This window comes from Eublepharis macularius, chromosome 1 (assembly GCF_028583425.1).
Source record: "Eublepharis macularius isolate TG4126 chromosome 1, MPM_Emac_v1.0, whole genome shotgun sequence".
In the NCBI taxonomy this organism is placed as follows: domain Eukaryota; kingdom Metazoa; phylum Chordata; class Lepidosauria; order Squamata; family Eublepharidae; genus Eublepharis; species Eublepharis macularius.
Window position 1 is genome coordinate 254,213,503 of NC_072790.1, and position 20,074 is coordinate 254,233,576.

Below are 20,074 nucleotides of genomic sequence, written 5' to 3' on the forward strand. Positions count from 1 at the left end.
TTCCCATCCTGCTGCAGGAGGAAAAGGCAATTCTTGGGTGCCGCAGAGACCCTCAGCAGAGCCCGGGAGAGCAAAGGAGCCTTAGCCAGGGAGGCCCAGCGCTCATAGTTCTTCTGCATGGCGACCCCCCATTGTGTGTCCAGCAGAGCCCCGGGGTGCTGGAAGGAGGGAAATGCCCCCCCCCGCCCACCCCCACCAGTCTGGCCAATTCAGAAATGCAGCCAGACCCGGGACAATCTGGGCCCAAACATCCCAAAGACCTCGACCCTTGCAAGGCGCACCTGCGAGAACTCGCTCCGGGCTCTGTCGCCTGCACGGGCATGCACCGTGCAGCAGAACCTTCGACAGCAAAGCTGCCTGTCTGAAGGCGGTGCTGCCCCCTCCCCCCCCAGTCTCTGTGGCGCAAAGAGCTTCATCCAGCAAATTGGCTTTCAGGGGGTGACACAGAGTCCTTGGGCGGACAGCAGAGCAGCAGAGCCCTCGGGAAAGAGGCTGCTCCGTGCCACGAAAGCGCCCTGCTTGGGCCCCTCTTCCCTTGCGGGGCTTTCTGGAGAGCAAGGCGGCCACGCCCTGAGGAGTCACCTTGTCAGAGTGTCAGTTTGCTTGTCGGTTCTCTAGCCAGAGTTACGCCATTTTACTTTGCTATAATCTGTAGTTGTTTCGTTTTCCTCCCTCTAGGCCCAGGTGGTGCCCAGGCCGCATATATCCATGGGAGCAAAGAGTTCTTATCAGCCTGTTCCGGCCAAAGACCTTGACGTCCTCGTCTTCCCATGCCTTCGCAGACAGGACTAAGGGGGGAGGCTGGAAATGGGTGTTTAAAGTGTTGTTACTTTCATTTCATGTGTCATTCTCAACAAAGCTTTCGTTCAGCCAAGGGCCTCAGGTCTTTGGATTATGGACACCTGTATCCTGAGCATAATCTTCCAATAAACCCTTTGAAACCAAGAAACCTTGTGCTTCTTGCGGAAGGGGGAGATGAACTCTAGATAACTGGGATTCCATAGTCTGACACCCCGCCAAGATCCGCCTGGCCCTTCCCGTCCTACCAGAGGCCGTGGCGTCCTGCTCGGTTCTCAGCCGCACGTCGGATAGCCCAGGGAGCGCTCGGCTGCCACGTCGCTTGCCCTGTCGAGGCCGCTTTGGAGTGGCCCTTGGTGGAGCTGCGCCCAGCGCCGCTGCCTCACACCTGGTCCGAGGCTGCAATGGGCTGGTGCCAGTATACGGAAGCCCAATCCGGACTGCCGCTGCTGGTCAGCGGGAGGCTGCCTGGGGACGGGGGAGTCAGAGGGGCCCGTCCCGAGGAGCAGGTCCTAGGGGGGAAGAGCTGCCGGATCCTGGCCTGGGGCTGGTCGGAGGTAGCAGCTCCTAAGCACACACCAGGTATAACACTCCATTATAACAGTCGATTTATATACCGCCCTTCAGGACAACTTAACATCCACTCAGAGCGGTTTACAAAGATTGTTGTTGTTATCTGAACACATCCCAGTTAGATTGCCCTAAAGTGCCCTTTGCGGGGCTGCCTTTAGAAACAGTCCAGAAATTTCAGCGTGCCCCAAATGCAGCAGCCAGGGGGTGGCTGGGGGGGGGATGGTGGGATCCTGTCCGCCCGGTGCGGAAGGATCTGCCCTGGCTGCCCTGCTGCTTCTAGGCACAATTCAAAGGGCTGCTTCTTACCTTTAATTAAGGCTGCAAACAGCTTGGAGGCAGGAGGGTCACCATGCACAGAGTGCGTGCGCGTGCACCCACACCCCAGACGGCATGATGACGTCATCACGCGGCAAGCCCGCCCCAACGGCAGGCGGCTGGGACAGTGCGCAGAGGCTGCCCGCACTCCCAGTTGGGTGCAACGGGTGGCTGTTGCTGGTGGGGAGCATGGGGGGGGTGTCTCCAGGCTCCTCCACCTGGCAGCCACCCAGATCGGGCCGCTGCGGGCAGGGAGCGCACGGGGGGGGCAGTTCCAGGCTCCTCTGCCCAGCAGCCATCCAGATCAGGGTGCTGCAGCACGGAGAGACTCCCCTCTTATCCCCTAGGGTCGCACTACTGCTCCTGCGCTCTGGGGTAACCAGTGAGTCGTCGGAAATACGCTTACAGAACTATGTAGTAAGATAAGGGGGCTGGATAGAGAGAATTTTTTCTCCCTCTCCCAACATATTGGAATTTTAGGGCATCCAATGAAGTTGATGGGCAGTAAAGTCAGAACAGACAGAACGGAAATACTCCTTCACAATAAGTGATTAAGATGCGGAATTCGCTGCCAGAGGAGGTGTTGATGGCCACAGGCTTAGACAGCTTTCAAGGAGGACAGGTCTACCGGGGGCTACTAGCCATGGCGACTCAGGGGAAGGCCTTGTCCTCTATGCCTTGTAGTGGGCCCTCCATAGCCACCGGCCGGCCTCTGTGTGAGACGGGATCCTTGACTAGTGGGGCCTCTGGTCTGATCCTGCAGGGCTCTTCTTACGGGATGTTCTTAGGTTCTTACTGCCTGGCATTAACATATTTGGGATTTCCAGATTCAGTCATTCACCCCACTAGCAAAAGTTGCAGTCTGACTGCCTGGCTCTTGGAAAAGCAGGTTGGCCTGGTGGCCCAGAGCGCCTTCTGCCAGCTGCACCTGGTGCTCCGGTTCAGTCGCTACCTACACTCGGCCGATCTGTCCCCGCGGATCCATGCTTCTGTAGCATCGCAGTTGGGTTACTGCAACCTGCTGTACTTGGGGCTGCCTGGTAGACAACCTGGGAACTACAACTGGTCCAGAAAGTGGCAGCCTGGTTATTATCAGGGGCTAGCTGCTGGGAACATACATTACCTACTAGCAATGAAGCCCGTTGTGTGGAAAATACAACAGGCTCTAGAAAAGTGTCGATGGTCATTTTTTATATTTTTCATGACACATAACAATCATCAACGTTGAAAGCTTTCTTTGTACACAATGTTTTTTGTCAAGATTTTGTCACCATTGGGAAGCAACTTGCCGTGCTCCGGTCCATGGACAATTTGAACTTTTACATCGTCAAAGCATCGTACTTTTCACAATCCAACATAAAGTTGTCAAGGGTAAAGACTAGTTCAGGAAGGTAGACGCCTGCTCCCTAAGAAGGTCTACTCAGACGCAAGGCCTGTGCTAGTCAATAGAGCTTACTCCAAGGCTAGGCTTCTTTAGGGAGGGGAGAATAAGCTCCACAGGATCCAACGGTGGCAAACAAGTGCTTCGCAGCGGCCTGGAAACCAGGGCGGGAGGGCGCTGATGGGAGGCACGGGGGAGACAGCTTATGCTGTCAGTTTGGTGCGCCGCCTCCCGGTGTCCAGCGGGTGCGTCGCAGCGGCCTCAAGGCCAGAGTGCGCCTGCGCGAGAATAAAAAGTGAGTCATCGCCAATATGGCTTGACTTTTATATAGCAGGATTTTAAAACAGCTACACTGGCTGCCAGTTTGTTTCTGAGTTCAGTTCAAGGTGCCGGTCATGACTTTGAAAGCCTATTTGAAGGACTGTCACCTTCCGTACTTCCTGGTGCGACCAGCAAGATCCTCAAGCAGCCGTTGGTTGGCTATCCACCCCTTTGGTGGCCCATCTGGCACTGACCAGAGCCCCGGCACCCAGGCCTTTCCCATCGTGGCCCCTGCTCTGAGGAATGGCCTCCCCGAGCAGATAAGAGGAGGCCCTCAGTGGGGATATTCAGGAGCCGCTGCTGGGCTTGCTTGTTTGCCGGGGCTTTCGGGGGGTGTGAAGGGCAGGGGACCTTTAAGGGGTGGGGGAGGCTTGGGTTTGTTATTGCACGAGAACTTGGATTTGCTAATAAGGCTTGTGAAAAAAGTTGCTTTTCACTATACTAGCATCAGTGAAAGAAAGACGTTTTAAAATCTGGAATTTTTTTTTATTTAGTGACTTTGTGCTAAACAGAAGGAAACAAACAGCTCCCCTCCCCCCCCTTCCAAATAACATTGGACTTTTAGTGCAAAGTCGTCTCCAGTGGATAAAAATCTTCATTTTGCTGAAGTACAGTACATCATTACAGGCACGAAAGAAACATTTTTTAAAAGAGTCAAGTTAATACGCAGCTGAACTCCATTATCAAACTGTTGGCCCGTCTGGCTACTCTCCAGAGGCGCAACGCAGAACCGGGGCCTGCCAGAGAGCACCCAAAATGCCACAGTGAGGTCAGGAGCCATAAGCGGGGCAAGAGCATAACATCTTGGTTAACTGGGCTGCCGGCTAGGCAGGGCTCCAATCCCCTTGGGGTTCGTATGTTAAAGACATTGTTAAAACAAACAGCTTTTCTTGAAATCAGGAAACCACTGAAAATTACAGCCATTTTCTGGATTTTGCGGTGCCAGTTTTCACTTCATATTACTTGACAAGTTCACCAACCGCTGCCAGGGCAGGGGGAGCTCGTTTGCAGCTAACATCCCCCGAGTCTCTGGAAAAGCAGGAGCCGTAGACATCCCCTCCATTAGGGAGCAGATAGACCTGGTCTCCACCCCCTCAGCCCCACCCCCCACCCCAGATTAGGGGGAAATGTAATCTGTTCAGCTTTTCTAGATGAGAAAGTGTGTCCCAGAGTGAGCTGACCAAAGCTTGCTCTTTATGCAGAATTTGAACGCAGGTCTGCCAAGCCCAGCAGTACATGATAGGGGTTCCCTGACACTTTGGCAGACAGACCCTTTATTCCAGCCCCCCTCCCCCCAACCCTCACCGATGTACTCTGGGCAATGGCTACAAAGCAGCCTTGGTCAGGCTCTAACATCACTGGCCCCCACAACACACCGTGCGTCTTTGTCTTGCTGCCCCACTAACATAATATGAGGGGGGGGGGATTTTCTCACCTCCCGGTGCAACGGGGTTGCTAGCATTGGACCCCAGGTGGGGGCTGAGCTCACAGACGCTCCTGCCATCCGTTAATCGGAGTTCAAATATGCAAGCAGATTTTTCTGTTGCAAAAATGTTTGGGAAGTGATGTGGAACCTGGGGTGGGAATTTACCAAAGGAAAGGACAGGACAGGACAGGACAGGAGACAGGACAGGACAGGCCATCGAGAGAACGGCTGATTAACTTTCCCTTTGGCTTTGATAGCGTTTTGCATCCATTTCTGTTTCTTGCTGACAAAGAAGAAAGTGCAAAGTCATTTCATTAGTCCTTTGTTTTACAAATAAAGATATTTCTATATATATATCCCATTTATATAAATAGATTTATATATTTTAATAGATATTTTTCTATGGAGAAGAAGTAAACTCTCTCCCTCTTTCCTGCTTTCCATGACACCGTTCCAGACTCCGTTCCTGTAAGGAACCATCTCGGTCCACGCAAGCATGACTCCTCAATAGAGCCAACTGGTCTCCCCCCCCAACACCCCAGTCCTACACCCCCACCCCCACCCCCCTTGCTGTCTGCCTAGCCATAAGCAGCTGCAGCTGACCTGCCCTCTCCCTCTCCAAAGGGCCTTGGTGGGGGAGGCCTCTCAAAAGAAAAATCATTGGCCTCCCCCCCCAAGAAATCATGCCCCCCCCCACCCAGAGCAGGAAGGCTGTGATGACTCCGAGGGACAGCTTCTCCGCATGGCGCATGGCGCCAGAGCTGCGCATGGTCCATGCGAGCACCGAGAGACCTGGAGGGCATGGAACACTCACGCTGCCTCCAGGCCATGCTGGCCAGGCCCCGTGTTCAGTTGCCGGCGTCCTGCGGCCGGCCTGCCCCCTAAGCCCATTTCGCTTTTCATGGTTTTGCTGGCACTTCCTTCTATGTTAACTCAGATTATTTGGGGCACACTTTACAAAAATAAAATAAAAACCAGAGTGCAGGTGTGTTAGTTTGACAAGGATGCAAAAATCTCAGTTCTTCCTCTGGAAGGAGTCTTCTGGCTCTGCCTGCCTTCCTTCACAATGGCACGCAATTCCTGTTTGGCCACACCTGACATCTTCAACGTGCTCTTCGGAGCTCAACGGGACAGGAGCAGGAAGCCAGGGGGAGAAGGAGAGGCCGGTTCTCCCCAGGGGTGGGGAACGGGACCGTTTCCCCTTCACTCCACTTTGAGGTTCAGCATTTCCGATGTTGGTATTCTACAGTACTGGCAACAAGTACAGCAGGTCTGTTGCGACTCGGGTCCGAGGCCGCCTATTGCTCCAGGAGGCGGGTCTGCCTGTGGGAAGCACTGCTTTGCTCGCATGGCTGCCACTCTCTGAGAAATATTTAGGCACAGGTGACAGCAGGCAATTCTCCTTTTGTTTGCGAAAGGGAGGCTCCTTTGTGTCCAAAAGAAAGGCAGTGACAAAGAGGGGAAACGTCACGGGGCCTGGCCGGCTCCCTTTCTGCATGGAACTTGGGGACTGGACTGCATTCTAGATCCCTGGTGACTCTCTAGTTCCTGCCAAACTTTATTTCGCTGCCTGTCTTGGTTTTCCCAGCTCTGCAGTTAACAGAGAAGACTGGGAAGGAGGGTTGTGTGTTCGACAGCAGATTAGTTAACTCTCCACTGGCCCCACGGCCGTCCTCAAGGCGTTCTTGTGTCTCTCCTCATATTCCACCCTGGGTTAATAAAGAACCAAGGTAAAAGGTTTTTTTAAAGAAGTGGATATTTAGGGACGACACAGAGAAATGTGTTCTTGACTCTTGATCTAAGTGTCTCACCCCGACAGGCCTGTCTGGTGGAGAGAAGAGCGGCAAGAGGGGCGTTGCAGATGCCTCTGCGATGGAGACGTTTTCCACCTTGGTTTGAGACGCCCAGTTTATGGGGTTTGGTGGCTCTGCCTGGCTGAGCCAGCTGCTGTTCTCTGCCTCCCAGTGCATTCTGTATCCATCGGCATTTTGCAGGTTAAACTGGGATTGGGTTCTGTTCTTCATGGTAAGAGTTTTCAAAGCAAAAATATATTTGTATAAAATATAGCGTACTGTTGAATCCTTTTCAGTCCAGAAAGATACAGTCCTGCTGGTTTGCTTTCAGCTGCCACCTGGGAACCAGGAGCTGGTGATGCGCAGACATGGGCTCCACCACTGTAGGCATTTAAACATGAATATACAATGACACAAAAGCTTCCTATGAAGCGTCAACGCCATGGAAGAGATTTTTATTCCAGAGTGTACTGAGAGCTACTGTGTCATCAGGAGAGAAATTAATATTCGAAGGGAGGAATAGATCACTCAGTTTTCACTGAGAAAGTCCAGGTTGAGAAGGAAATACAACAGGGAGGGCATAAAGGAAGGATGGAGCAAGTCCAGAGGCAAATAAAGATGTTCCAAGTCAGGCACATGAGATTTGGCCCTGGCAATTCCCAGAGCCCTCAAACGTTACTGATCCGGACGCTCAACGGGCTGCTTTCCCTCTCTGCCTTCTCCCGGAAGGATTCTTCCAGCTTCAGTTTTTCGGGATCCCCGTATCGTACGGTCTCGTGGAGGCAGCAAGGCGGAGAAACTTTGATCACCTGCTCAAAGAGACTGAAATCAGCAACATACTTCCCACTTGCTGAGAGAGAAATGACCGGGGTGAACTCGTAGCCCCAGAGGATCTCCTCAGGGAGGTAGGAAGTCCGCACCTGGCACGTGGCACTGGTGGATTCCACGGTGCCACTGAGAATGACCACCAGTTCAAAGTCTCCCTCGCCTGTACGCAGGGCCATGTCCCGGAAGGGGCTGTTTTCGTCCACTATGTGGTAGAACGTGAGGGGCAGAATGAGGAAGGGGCTGTCAGAGGAAGTGTCCACCTGGAAGTCCACATTGACCTGGTTGAGTTGGACGTTCTCACCTTCTTTGGTGAGGTGGGTCTGGAGGAGCTTGCCCGTGACCTGGCAACCGATGAGCAGGCTTTTGCGCATGTTGGCCACTCTGATCATTAGACACGTCTTGCCGTTGTGCTGCGCCACCACAGCATTCTGGCTGAACTTAATGGTCTCTGCCCTCTTCTTGGGCCTGGCAATCTTGGCCAAGAACGTGCCAGTGATGAAGATCTCCATGATGGTGGTGAGGACCAACTGGCTAATGAGCAAGACGATGGCCAAGGGGCACTCTTCACTGATGTAGCGGAAGCCATAGCCAATGGTGGTCTGGGACTCCAGGGAGAAAAGGAAGGCCCCGGTGAGGGTGTGGACTTGCATGACGCACGGGGTGTGATTGGCAGGAGGGTCGAACTCTAACAGGTCCCCGTGCAGCACAGCCACGAGATACCAAATGACACCAAAGATGAACCAGGTCCCTGCAAAGGACGCGGAGAAGAGGATCAGCTTGTAACGCCACTGCATGTCGATGAAGGTGGTCCACAAGTCCTTCAGGTAGAGGAAGCTCTTGTCCGCAATGTGCTCCATCCGCACATTACTCCGCCCGTCCTTCGTCATCACCCGCCTCTTGCGCAGGGCAGCGCCTATCAGGGGGCGGCTCTCAGTCTGCGTGGTCTGGCTGTAATATACTTTCGTAGCCGAAGTCATCTGTAGGAGGGTGGGGGGAGAGAAGAAAAGAAAAGACGAAAGGGTTAGAGGGAGCAGGCACGAAGCAAGTCTGCCGGTGCAAAACCAAACATCGGGGATTAATATGAGAGTCTGCCAGAAGAGGCAGGGATAGGATCATAGAATCAGAGGGTAGGAAGGGACCTCCAGGGTCATCTAGTCCAACCCCCTGCAAAATGCTGGAAATCCACAAATATCTCCCCCACCCACCCCACACACACCCAGTGACCCCCTGCTCCATGCCCAGTGGATGGTAGAAACCCTCTGGAAGCCCTAGCCAAATTGGCCTGGGTGAAATTGCTTTCTGATCAGCATTACCCTGGACATGTAAGAAGGAGCCACGAGAACTAGCCTGCAGGGATGTTATGTCATACATAGAAACATAGGGCTGGAAAGGACCCAGAAGGTCATCTAGTCCAGCCCCCTGCACAATGCGGGAAATTCAGAGTCCCCCCTCGCAGTGACGCCTGCCGTACGCCCAGAGGACAGCTGCCTTAGCTAGAAGTCACCCACAGACCAAGGGAATGCACTGGACTAGGACAGGCTGCCCTGATATTCTGGGGCAGTGCCTTGTCGCGCCTTCTGATGGAGTGGATAAAGAAAGAGAATGTCTGACTGACTCTTTTAAATCCTCACCTCTCTCTGACTTTAAATCTTCGTGTGGTATTGATCTTGGCCTCTGTAGCTGGAAGTTAGTAAATCAGGGCTATTTTATTGAACACACAATATTTTTTTCGAAGTCACGAGTTGCTTGCATATTTCTTACAATTTTCTGCTGGGAATTTTAGGAGAAATTAGCAAAAAAAATCAAATGGTGGAACTAATTCACTGATGCCCGTTAAAGACGCAGGGGCACAAACCTTGGTTGTGTGCCTTCTACTTTGTTTTATAAACATAGATATTTTTAAGATCGCTTTTTGAATAAAAAAAATAGAAAATCCATGAATGCTGAACTTCATAAGCCAACAGAGAGAAGCGCTGGGCCGGCTGTGAGTGCCGAGCTCGCTCTCCTCCCAGCCCACCTGTGAAAAGACTCAGGCGCTCAACGCAGCCTGATTGCTGGGGGGTAGCTGTGTTACTCTGGTGTAGCAAAATCAAACAGAAGCCCAGTGGCTCCTCGGAGAGTAACCGTACTGATGTTGTCTTTAGGGTGTCGCAGGCCTTTTGCTCAGCGCAGCCGGCCGGTTTGCCCCTCAAAGCAGGCCGTGGAAATAACAGGAGGCAGCTGGTTTCCTTCCTGGGCCCCAGCAGATGGCGCCAGAGGCCTGAGCACAGTAAGGGGGCGCCCCCCCAGCTCCTTGTAAAATATCAGGGGCTCCTCAGCAAGCCATAAATGGCAGCACACTCGCCCTTCAAGCTCCCCCAGCCCCCTAGGCTACCCCCTTTGGCAGGGGCAACGTTGCACCAACTTGAATGGCACGCATGGGGCCGTTCTGCCTGCTTTTACGCACAAAGCACCCCCCCTTGGGTCCCCCAAGCTCTGGCCCTGAAGCCTGGCCTTCAGCGACTGGACTCCAAAAGTCTGCTCAAGCTGGCAGACTCCATTTCACGACACCCCCCCCATCCCCCCAGCCCCCCAGCCAGGCTCTTCTGACCAGCCTCTTTTTAAAACGTGGCACGGACTCCGCTGCGCTGGTTGCATGCCTTGCTTGAGAAACTCTGTTCTTTGCCATTCTGGGAGGGAGGCTCTGCTGTCCGTTGCTCACAAGCCTCCTCGAGCGATTGGTGAGGAACGTTTTAATAAATAAAAAAATCACAGGCGGAAGGGGGGAGACGGCCGAGAGCCCTTTCCGTTTATTTAATGTACTTATCGTCCGCCTTTAAGACTCAAAATGGATTACAAAATGTGAAGAAACAAAGACACTGTAAATAGGCTGTGAAGAAAGCAGCCCCTGCGTTGGGCTGAAAGGTTGGATATGACTTGTTAAAAAATAAACCAGGTTACCAAAATTCGAAATCAATGCAGTCCAAGCAAGATAATACAGAGCAAGCCGTGCAAAACCCACGACTCTGTTCTGTTTATGAAGGCCCCGCGCTGGCCAGTTCCACCAGCTGCAGCCCCTTTCCTTTTGTAAAAATGCTCTTCCAAACATCTGAAAACAAGAAGGAAAGGGGATGCGTGCGACCAACTGCAGCCCCTTTTCCTTCGGAGGGTTCCCTGCTGTCCCGGGCCTTTTACTACAGCCCTAGTCCCTGGCAGACAATTCCAATTCACATCTTCGGCGGAAGGGAAGAAGTGCTTGCTCAGCCAGGCAGCTGCGGATCTTGCCCCGTTGTGACCTGGCCCTTACAGGAGACTTTGCTCAGATGCACTGAGCCTAGGGTTGCCAGCCTCCAGGTGGTGGCTGGAGATCTCCCGGCATTACTACTGGTCTCCAGGCCACAACCTGGAGAAAATGGCTACTTTGGGGGGTGGACTCCCATAGAATTATGCCATGCCAAGGTCCTTTCCCTCCCCAAACCCCACTTTCTCCAGGTTTCTCCAGGTTTCACCCTCCAGATCTCCAGGAATTTCCCAACTTGGAGCTGGCAACCCTAGCCACTTGATCTCCATGGGCTAGAATTGGGTACTGGGGGCGGGTGGGGGGGCTGGCCATCCAGCCCTCCCTGAGGCTTCTGTTGGCCTGCCTGGCCAGATGGGAGGCGGCTGTCCAAGGAGCTGTGAGCCTGAGCGGCTGCAGTTCACACACACACCCCAGGCTGGGACACAAAACAGCAAAGAGTTCCCTCCCCAGCAGCAGTAAGCAGGCGTGTTGGCGCACCTGAGCCAAGCGGCCCCGGCCAGGTTGTCCCCACCACAGGGGTCCCTTGTTCTTACAGTTGCCAACTCTGGGCTGGGAATTCCTGGAGATTTAAGGGGACAGAGGCTGGGGAGGGAGGCCACGGAGGCCACCCTCCAAGGCAGCCATTTTGTCCGGGGGAACCGATTTCTGTAGTCTGGGGAGCAGTTCTAACTCCAGGAGAACGGCAGGCCCCACCTGCAGTTGGCAACCCAACCTGGCCCCGCTTGGCCTTGGCCACCGGTGGCCCTCCAGGACTTGCCCTGGAAGTCAAAGAGGCACTCTGTCCCTGTCCCCCCCAGCGCCACTCCTCTTGTCGAAAGCAGGGGGGGATCCTCCCCTTGAGGAGACCCAGGGCCCCTCTCTCGCCCGTCTGTCTTTCAACACACACACACCCCATAGACCAAGTGCAGGGGCTGGGCAGGGGCTCAGTGGCTCTGCCCCTCCTGCCACCCCAAGAAAGCTGGCCCCAGGGCCAGCTGTGCTTCAGGCCACGCCAAGGGCTTTCCTGGAAGGCAGGGACGGAGCAGAAGCCAGAACCCAATCAAAGGCGGGGTGGGGGCGGAGGGGATGCGGCAGAGATTCAAGCCCCTCGATAGGGTTCATAACAGGCCCCCAAGGGAGGAGTGACCAGCTTCTCCCCGGACCACGGTGGAGGGTTGCACCGCGGGGTCTGCAGGCCTCGGCCCTTCCTCTGAGGAGCTCAGGTGTGCACACATGGCCGTTGGGTGAGAGTAGCTGGCCCAGTGAGCTTTATGGCTGAGCGGGGATTTGAACACAAGACTTGCCAGTCCTGAACAGACACTCACCGCTGCACCACCCTGGCTCACAGAAAGCTCTTTCCAACCCCTGAGGTTTAATTCTATGGCACAAAACCCGGCAAAGTACCGTCAAAGATTCCTGGGGCCATTTCCACCCTCCCAGGGCTCTCTCTTCCAGCTTGCAGAAGACGTTGGCAGAAACTCTGCAGAGGGCTCAGGAGAGCAGCGGCCAGCGCCCCGGGCGAAAGCCCCGAAATGAGCATCCTTTTTCCTTTAGCCCCTTTAGAGCAAGATTCTCATTCTTGTTCTGAATCTGCTGAGGGGGGTGCAAAAGTGTGCTGCGGCCTCCAGCGAGTCCTATGTGGCTATCAGGAGTGGCCTTTGAATGAGAGGGGAGGCAGCCCCCAAGCAGGCAGAGCCCGCTGGCTCCGGATATGGCACCCCACCTGGCTAGGGCCTTCCCAGGCATCCACGTGCATCAGCATCCCCAAACGATCTGCCTGCCTGCCTGCCTGCCTGCCTGCCTCCTGGGTCCTGAATGCGGATTGCGGGGAAAGAGCAGTTCACAAACACCCTGGTAAGGAGTGAAAAAGCAAGAGCCAGTCTCTGCCACCCCTCATGCCCTGCCACATGGCGCTGGTCTTTGGCGCACATCCTCTTAATGCCCAGTAAATCAAGGGGGAAAGAAGAGACGGCCGAGACAAACCCCCTCAGTGTTCCCGACTGAGTCACTGCCCGTTCTCCCCCCACTCTTCCCCTTTAGCCTCGTCCCCTCAGAGAGAAAACAAACCCTTCGGAAACAAGAAAGGCCCTTTTCATCTTGACCTGTCAATGTTTGGAAACATCTCATTGAAGCCCTTGGATGCCCCCCCCCGCCCGAGACAGCCGGCCCCCGCACAGCCCTTTCTTTCTGGTGAAAGGCAGCAGGCCGGGGAGGGGGGGGAGCAGGAGGTCAGGAAATGCATTTCCTCTCAGTCCCCCCAAGTCTCCCAAGGAGCCGCTTGATGCCCGCTGCAAAGAGGGTGCGCTGTTCCTCGCCCAGTTGGCACCGAGAGTTTCCTCTTGGCTGGCTCAGTGTCGCCAACTATCTCTCAGGGGTCATTTTGGTTTGGGTGAGGAGAATTTTCCTTTCAGCCAAGGTGAAGGAGAGCCAAAATGGCTGCCAAGGAAGGGCCCTGGCCCTGGAGTCTGAGGAGAGAACCCTTTGTCAGCCTTGGCCGCCCTGGCAAGGTTGGCCGAGGACTCAAGCGGAGTCCTCAAAATGGCCGGACTACAGCTGTCCCTGTTTTCTTTCAAGGCTTCCCCTCAAAGTACCCACTTGGCTCCCAAGACGCTAAAAGCATTGAATAATTGGGCAGGACTCCGAGAGAGCCTCTTGCTGGCATCCAAAGCTCCCCACAAAAGCTCCCCCCTCCAGAAGGGGCCACGGCCTCCTCGGGGGCTTGGCTTCCTTCTCCCCCTGCCAACAGTCTTGGGTGCCTCTGCCTCTGAGGACAGTTGTGGAAATAGCACTCAACTGTCCCAGTTCAACACAAAGTCAAAACTGGCCCAGGGGGCAGGGGAGGCCGAAGATGGGTCCAGGAGAGAAGAGCAGCCCCAGCCAGCTGAGATCTGCAAAGGGAGAAAAGCTGAGCGACGTTGGCAGCTTGCTTGGCCAGACCTTCAGCGGAAGGGCACGGGCGTCCTTAAGAGGCAGCCCAGACAAATTCAGCCCTCAATAGCCCTCCTCTGCCTCAGGCTGCAACGCACCTTGGCACGAAGCTTCCACTTGGCACTTTGCTGGGCACCTCTTGCTGCCCTAACTGTGCTGGCCTATGCCTGCCGCCATGCTTGCATCAAGTCTCGGGCCGGCTTAGGCCTCCTCCATCAGGGTCACCCCAGGAAGGGCACGCCCCCCTCCTCCTGGGCCAGGGCCACCGCCTGCCAGGCCCCCGGGGCACAGGTGTGACTGGGATTGGCCCCCTCCCCAGAGCAAGCTGAGCCCCTGGGGGTCCATCAGTGCCCTCTCCACTGTGCGGTCCCTGGGGGGGGCTAGCCAAGAGTCCACTCTGACGTCCCAAGGGCAGTGCTGGGGCAGCGGCTTTTGCTCTGAGCCCCACCCAGGTCCTTGCCAGAGCACCTGCAGAGCCGCTGGGACTTTCAGCCACCTCCTCCGCCCTGGCAGAAGATCTGGCCTCTCTGCCATCGTGCGGCGTCCGAAATCTGAGTTGACCACCTGCCTTGGCAGCCGATGTGCTGGAGATCTTGTTCCTGGGAAAGACTCCAAGCACATGTTTTGAGGGAAGAGCTTCTCTGGAAGCCTTTTGCGCTGCACCTTTGGGGCTGGGCAGGGGAGATGCAATGTGCAAACTCCAGAAATGAACGGATTCTCTGTCGCATGTGTTTTAGCGCATCAGCATGCAGACGCAACTTGGTCTCTGCCAAGGCCGTTGGCTGGCAAGCCTGGCCAGAGACTGGGCTGCAGGAAGGAAGCGGAGATGCGACCGGGGCTTCCTCTGAGTCAGCGTGCTTCTTTTTTTTCGTGTGAGGGATTAGCCAGTATCATAAGGGAGGAGAGCACCTCTGAGAGCATACAGAGTGCCTTCCCTCCCCACCAGCCTCAGAGCCTGGTGAGAGCCCCTCACCCTCGGCCCTTCCCTCCGCCAGCGGCTGCATGTGCCCCCCGAGCCCCACGCTGACTCCGGGCTTTCCTGCGCCGCCTGAGCACTCCCCTCCCGCCGCCTCTGAGGTAACTGATTAACCAGTCCTGTGCAGGCAGGTGACCTTTCCTGGGCGAAGTGTGGCCTGTGCCAAGAGGTGCCCACCTTTCCGCCAGGGAGGCAGGCGGGGCCGGCTGCCTTTCGATGGCAGCTCCCCCTGCAGCACTTACTCTCTCTGGGCCAAGGCAAGCTCGGAGAGAGCCGCTGAGGGTTTTGAACACCCCGGTGGTGGCTCTGCGACCCCAGGGCCGGACAAAGGCAGCTTCGTGGGTGGGTGGATCAGTTTTCTCACCTTGAGACACTACATGGAGAGGCTTTCTGGGTGCAGAGAAAGAGGCCGGCTGGGCAGCCCAGAAGCGCCAGGGCACCCCAAAGCTTTCCTCTAGGGTGGGAGCGAGGGGGGAGATTGGAATGGGGGGGTACAGAAGTCCCCTTCAATGAGGCCTCCTGCAGAGGTACGATCACGGAACGATCCAGAACTCGGCCCCACCTGAGCACTGCAGGCCCCATCAGCCAGGGAGGCGAAGGAAGGAGAGGGGTGAAGTCTCCTCTGGGTGTTCAAATTCCCATGAAAGGAATCCATCTACAAAGTCCCCAGGTCGGGATTAAATCTGCGTTAACGGGTAACTAATCCACAGGAAGCAGCCAAGCTGACCTGCCAGCCAGTGTGCAGGTAACCAAATTCCAGAAGGGCAGCCACGTGAGACTGTGGTAGCAAAAATCGCTGAAGAGCCCTGTGGCCCCCAGAACACGCTCACTTTCATTGCGGCAGAAGCATTATTTGTTTATTGATTTCAAACATCTTTATGCCGCCTTTCCACACAGACGGTGCCTAAGGGGGTGAACGTTTGAACTTTCAGACAACAGCGTTATACACACAGACACACAAACACACAACACCAAAGCTGTGAAGGGTTGCAAGCCCCCTAAAGGAGCAGGTTTGCAGGCATTTCTCCTGGCAGGCCGCCATTCATCAGATGCGCCACACAGTTGTATGGAAAGCACGCGGGACTCATTTCCTTGGTTTATACCCTGCCTTTCTCCCGAATGGGGACCCAAAGTGACTCACTCGCCTCCATTTTATCTTCGTAACAACCCTGTGAGGTAGGTTAGGCCGAGAGTGTGTGTGACTGGCCCGAGGTCGGCCGGTGAGCTCCCATGGCAGAGGGAGGATTCCAACCCAGGCCTTCCAGGCCCTAATCCAAGGCTCTAACCACTATGCATTACTGGCTGGTGCGGAAGGGACACTTGGGGTAGGGACCCCTCCTCCCCGGCACACTCTCCCCGTGGTTCGCTCTGCTTGGATATCGCGGCCTTTATCCGGATGGGAAGGCATCCAGGTTTACCCACAAGCCACTGGCTCAGGTTCTCCTCCCCCGCCCTGCCCAAAGCTTGATGAAAGAGCCGGCCAGGCTCCAAATCTGCTTCCACCCTTCTGCGTTACTTGACTAGTACAATCACATCCCTTCTTAAGCCTCCTGATAAATGAAAAAGATCAAGTTCTTCAAGGACATATCCCCATGAAACATGGGCTTCCCACGGGAGGGTTTTATCTATTCTGGGAAGGAACAGCAAGTCGGGTTTTGGAGAGGCGTGCTCACTCCCCCTCTGAAAGCAGCCCGACCCCTCTGCTGCTGTGAGTCTTGAGTGGATTTGCACTTTATGGGACACCACGGCGGGCACACCAATGGTTGCCACAGTTAGAGGAAGCAGTGTGGCTTTTTACCCCCCATAGCCGAGTTCCTGCTATCATAAAACCACCAAAGCCATGATGCAAAGCAACTGCAAGAAAAAATCATGGCATAAGAAGCTACGTGTCTGTGTAGTACTGTGCATCACACTCACAGGTGAAAAGCACGGCCAGAACTTACTGGTTTCCAAATAGAAAGGCTGGCATTCTTCGCTGCCTGCAAGTGGGGAAAATGGCATCAGAAACTGAATTGTTGCTGTGGATTTTGCCCTTGATTTCCACATGTCCGTTTTTTAGCTACTTAATGGGAAATCTACGTCGCCGCAAACCCTGCAGACTAAAACTATGCGCTCCATAGAGGAGAAGGCACGTTTCTTAACCCAAAACGACAGCTTTTGACCAGGGATGGGGCTTCTTTGACTATGACAGACTTGAGATTTTTGACAGAAGAGAGATTTCCCTCATCTCTGAAGCCTCAAAAACCGCATATGCCCAGATTTCATCAGCGTAATTCAACATTCACTCTCTCTTGCACAAACGGAGCCCATCTCTTTCCTCTCCGGCCCTCCAATGCCAAGAAGTAGTGGAAGAGGAGGCCCCAGGGCCGGGGCAGGGGCAGGGGCCGGGGCGGGGAACTTCTTGCAGGCATTAAACATTAACCCCCTGTACTTTGACTTGCATTAATTAGGCAGAAGACAGAGACGCAAGGCACCCGCCACCAGACCTTATACCACCACCCATACCAAATACTCCTTCTCCTCCAGAGAGCCTGCATATTGCTTTAACTACTCGATTTCTTTTTTGGCCAGGGATCCTGAAGATTTTTTGTCTTCCTCTGGGCGTAGAGCAGGGGGCACTGAGGGAGGCGGGGAGGGAGATAACTGTGAATTTCCTGTGGTGTGCAGGGGGGCTGGACTAGAGGACCCTTGGGGGTCCCTTCCAGCTCTATGCATCTGTGTTTCTAGAGGAAAAGATTCTCTTTAAGGCAGCTGTCTGCGGCCGCTCTTTGACTGGAATCCCCGGGATCCGTCCCGCTCTGACCTCTTGCTCCAAGGAAGCAGAACAGTTCTGTGGAAGCATCCAGCCCAGATGTCTTTTACCTGCCCAGTTTTGCAAGGCCCAGTGACCAGTTTTACATGGAAACTGCCCGCCTACGTATGTACCGACTTCTGCCGGAGTCCACCTTTCTGAGCTGCGCACTGCCATCTTCGTTCTCGTGATCTGGGTCTTGCAAGGCCCAGTCCCACACAGCACCTTGACCTGACGCTCTCTGTGGCCTCTCTCATGGCCATGGCTTCCTACACAGGAACCCTGGGAAGTGTAGTCTGGGGGGGGGCAGGGTAGCGGGAGAGCCCTGCCTCGCTCTCTGCGCTGCAGTCCCCGCTTTCCTCTGCGAGTCGCCATGGCAAGGTGGTTGGCGCAGGAGAGAGGCGCCTGCTGTTTGCTTATGGGCCCAGGTGCTCCAAAGGCAGGCTAGCCAGATGGCTGCTACCCTCAGCGGGTCCCTGGTGGCACTTTTTCACTCTCTCCCAAAGTGTGTTGCCGCACGAGCAGGAGGCAGCCTCCTTGCCTGCAGCAAACATGGTTAAAGTGCAACCCGGAGATACTTCCAAAGATTATGCTGCCAATCGCTTTCCGCCCCCAGGGCAAGACGGCGGAAACAGAAACAAGAGTCAGCTTGTTCAAACCTGTGTCGAGCATCAGGGGACCAATTCAGGGGCACCGAGGGCATGTGTGGCGCTGAGAGGAACAGGACCAACAACCACAGTTGCGCAGGCCCACCATCGAAGGGCTCCTGCTTGGGAGGGGCTCCTGGGGCGGTGAGGCTGGTTCTGGGCAAGGCGACTGGACGTTTGGCACGCTCCGCGTGCCTCTCAGGTGAGACCACAGCCTGCGGCGTATCCCCAGTTTGCACAGCCCTCCAGAAGTGGGGAGATGCCAACTCTGTACGGGGTCCAAGCCATCTCTGGACTGCCACTAAGACCCCCTTCTAAAAGTCCTGCCAGAGGCCTTCTGGTTGAGCCGTGCTGGACCAAATTCTCAGCCATGACAAGCTCCGTTTCGCAACCTGGGCCAGCGAAGCAACACCCAGATGTTCAAAAACGTGGATTTCCCTGACCAAATGTTTCTCTCACCCGCTGCACGTAAACAGGGCAGGTATTTTTCTAGCACCGTTTCTGACCCGGCCTCTCCCCTGGGCAGGTGGAACTGTTGTGTGGGCGCCTGGGAAGCAGGTTGTGGGGGGGGGGTCCCTCCTGCGCCCAGCCCCCCACTGAGCTGATCAAAGGCGACACGCCAGGAATGTGCAAAGGAGCCCCAGGCTCACAGAGCAGGCCGGCCAGGGCCAGGCCCAGCCACAGCCGGAGCCTCGGCAGGTCCCTCCCTCCTGAAGCCCACTGGGACACCGGCCTCCTCGCTGCCCCCCCCACTCGCTCTTTTCGGGTCCAGAGCGAGGGCCTGGGGGCCTCATTGGCTTGGGACCCATTCTGCCCCCCCCAACTGCTTTCGCCCACCTCCCTTTCGCACCCTGCAGCTGCCCCCCCCAGATTCCCTTTCACTTGGATGAGAGGGGAGTAGGCAGCTCCCCCCAGCCGCCACCCCAGGCCCAGGATGGAGGGACTTGGGGGGGCTGAGGGATAGCCCCCACTGCATCTCTGCAGGGACTAGAAACCAAAGGCTTGGGAAGGGACCGGTCCAAGCCAATGGCGGGGGGGGGGGGACTCGAGGTGAAAGCGTTTGACTGTTTGTGGAGGGAACAGGCCAGACAGTGGCTCCATTGTGTGCCCCCGGGAGAAGGCCTGAATGGAGCTTCCAGGGAGACAAAAGGGCTTTGAGGCAGAGGACTTGGTTAGTATGCGCGGTGGGGAGCCCACTGCCACCTCTGCCTCTATCTGCCCCGCTCCATCTCTCTGCCTCGCTCTGCTCTGCTTCGTGTTACAGGGAGGCCAGCCAGGCCAGAGGGCCCAGAGAGCCGCTCCGGGACAGCATAGGGGGAGAGAGCCCCCGTGCAAAGGGGAGGGGGCCAGTGGTTCCGGGGCTGGGGGGGGGGGAGAAAGCCTCCCCCATCTCCCAGACCCCTCTGCAAAGGCCAGCACCTGCCCTGCCGCCTGCCTCGTTGCTAAATCCTAAGTAAAGTCGCCAGCAAGGGGTCCTCCCTTCCCCCTCCCCAGGAGAAGAAGAGAGACAGCGGTTGCCCTCCTTTCTCCGGCTCCTTCTGTTTCCAGGGCAGCCCAGGCTGGATTTGTTCCCACTGTACTGGCGATACCCAGCCAGGAGGCCAGAAATGCCTTCCCCCGCCCTATACAAATGTTTGGACTCCCCTGGAAATGCCTGTGGCCCCCCCTCCCCACTTGTCTTGGATTTTGCTTCATCATTATTTGGCGATGCAAGGGAGCCCCCCCCCCCCACACACACCTGTCCCCTGAAATGCTGCCTGACTGTACCAAACGTCCCTCCCCCCAACCCGCTTTCCACTTCCCCCCTCAGGTGGAGGGAGGAGGCCCACACAGGCAGGTCCACCAGGGACTGCCCGCTGCCCCGATGGGCTTGCAGGCCTTCCTGGCCCCTGTTCAGCCCAGGAGCTGTTGGCAACCTGATCGGCAGCGCTGCCGCTTCCCTCCCTCCCGCCCTGCCAACACACACAGCAAATCAATTCTCTCAGCCAAGGAGGAGAAATCCCTTTTAGCTTCTTTCCCCTGGTTAAACCTCTTCTCC

General features: G+C 55.7%; 1 protein-coding gene across 1 annotated transcript; it reads right to left on the reverse strand.

The window, feature by feature from the left end:
• Positions 1-7,275: 7,275 nt before the first annotated feature.
• Positions 7,276-8,412, reverse strand: KCNJ10 (potassium inwardly rectifying channel subfamily J member 10). Its single transcript, XM_054991538.1, has one exon. The coding sequence runs from the start codon at positions 8,410-8,412 to the stop codon at positions 7,276-7,278; it is 1,137 nt and encodes a 378-aa protein (XP_054847513.1).
• Between the last annotated feature and the right edge of the window lie 11,662 nt (positions 8,413-20,074).

Bases quoted from the DNA above. Each gene is read 5' to 3' on its own strand.
- KCNJ10 (XM_054991538.1), bottom strand. From the start codon at position 8,412: ATGACTTCGGCTACGAAAGTATATTACAGCCAGACCACGCAGACTGAG.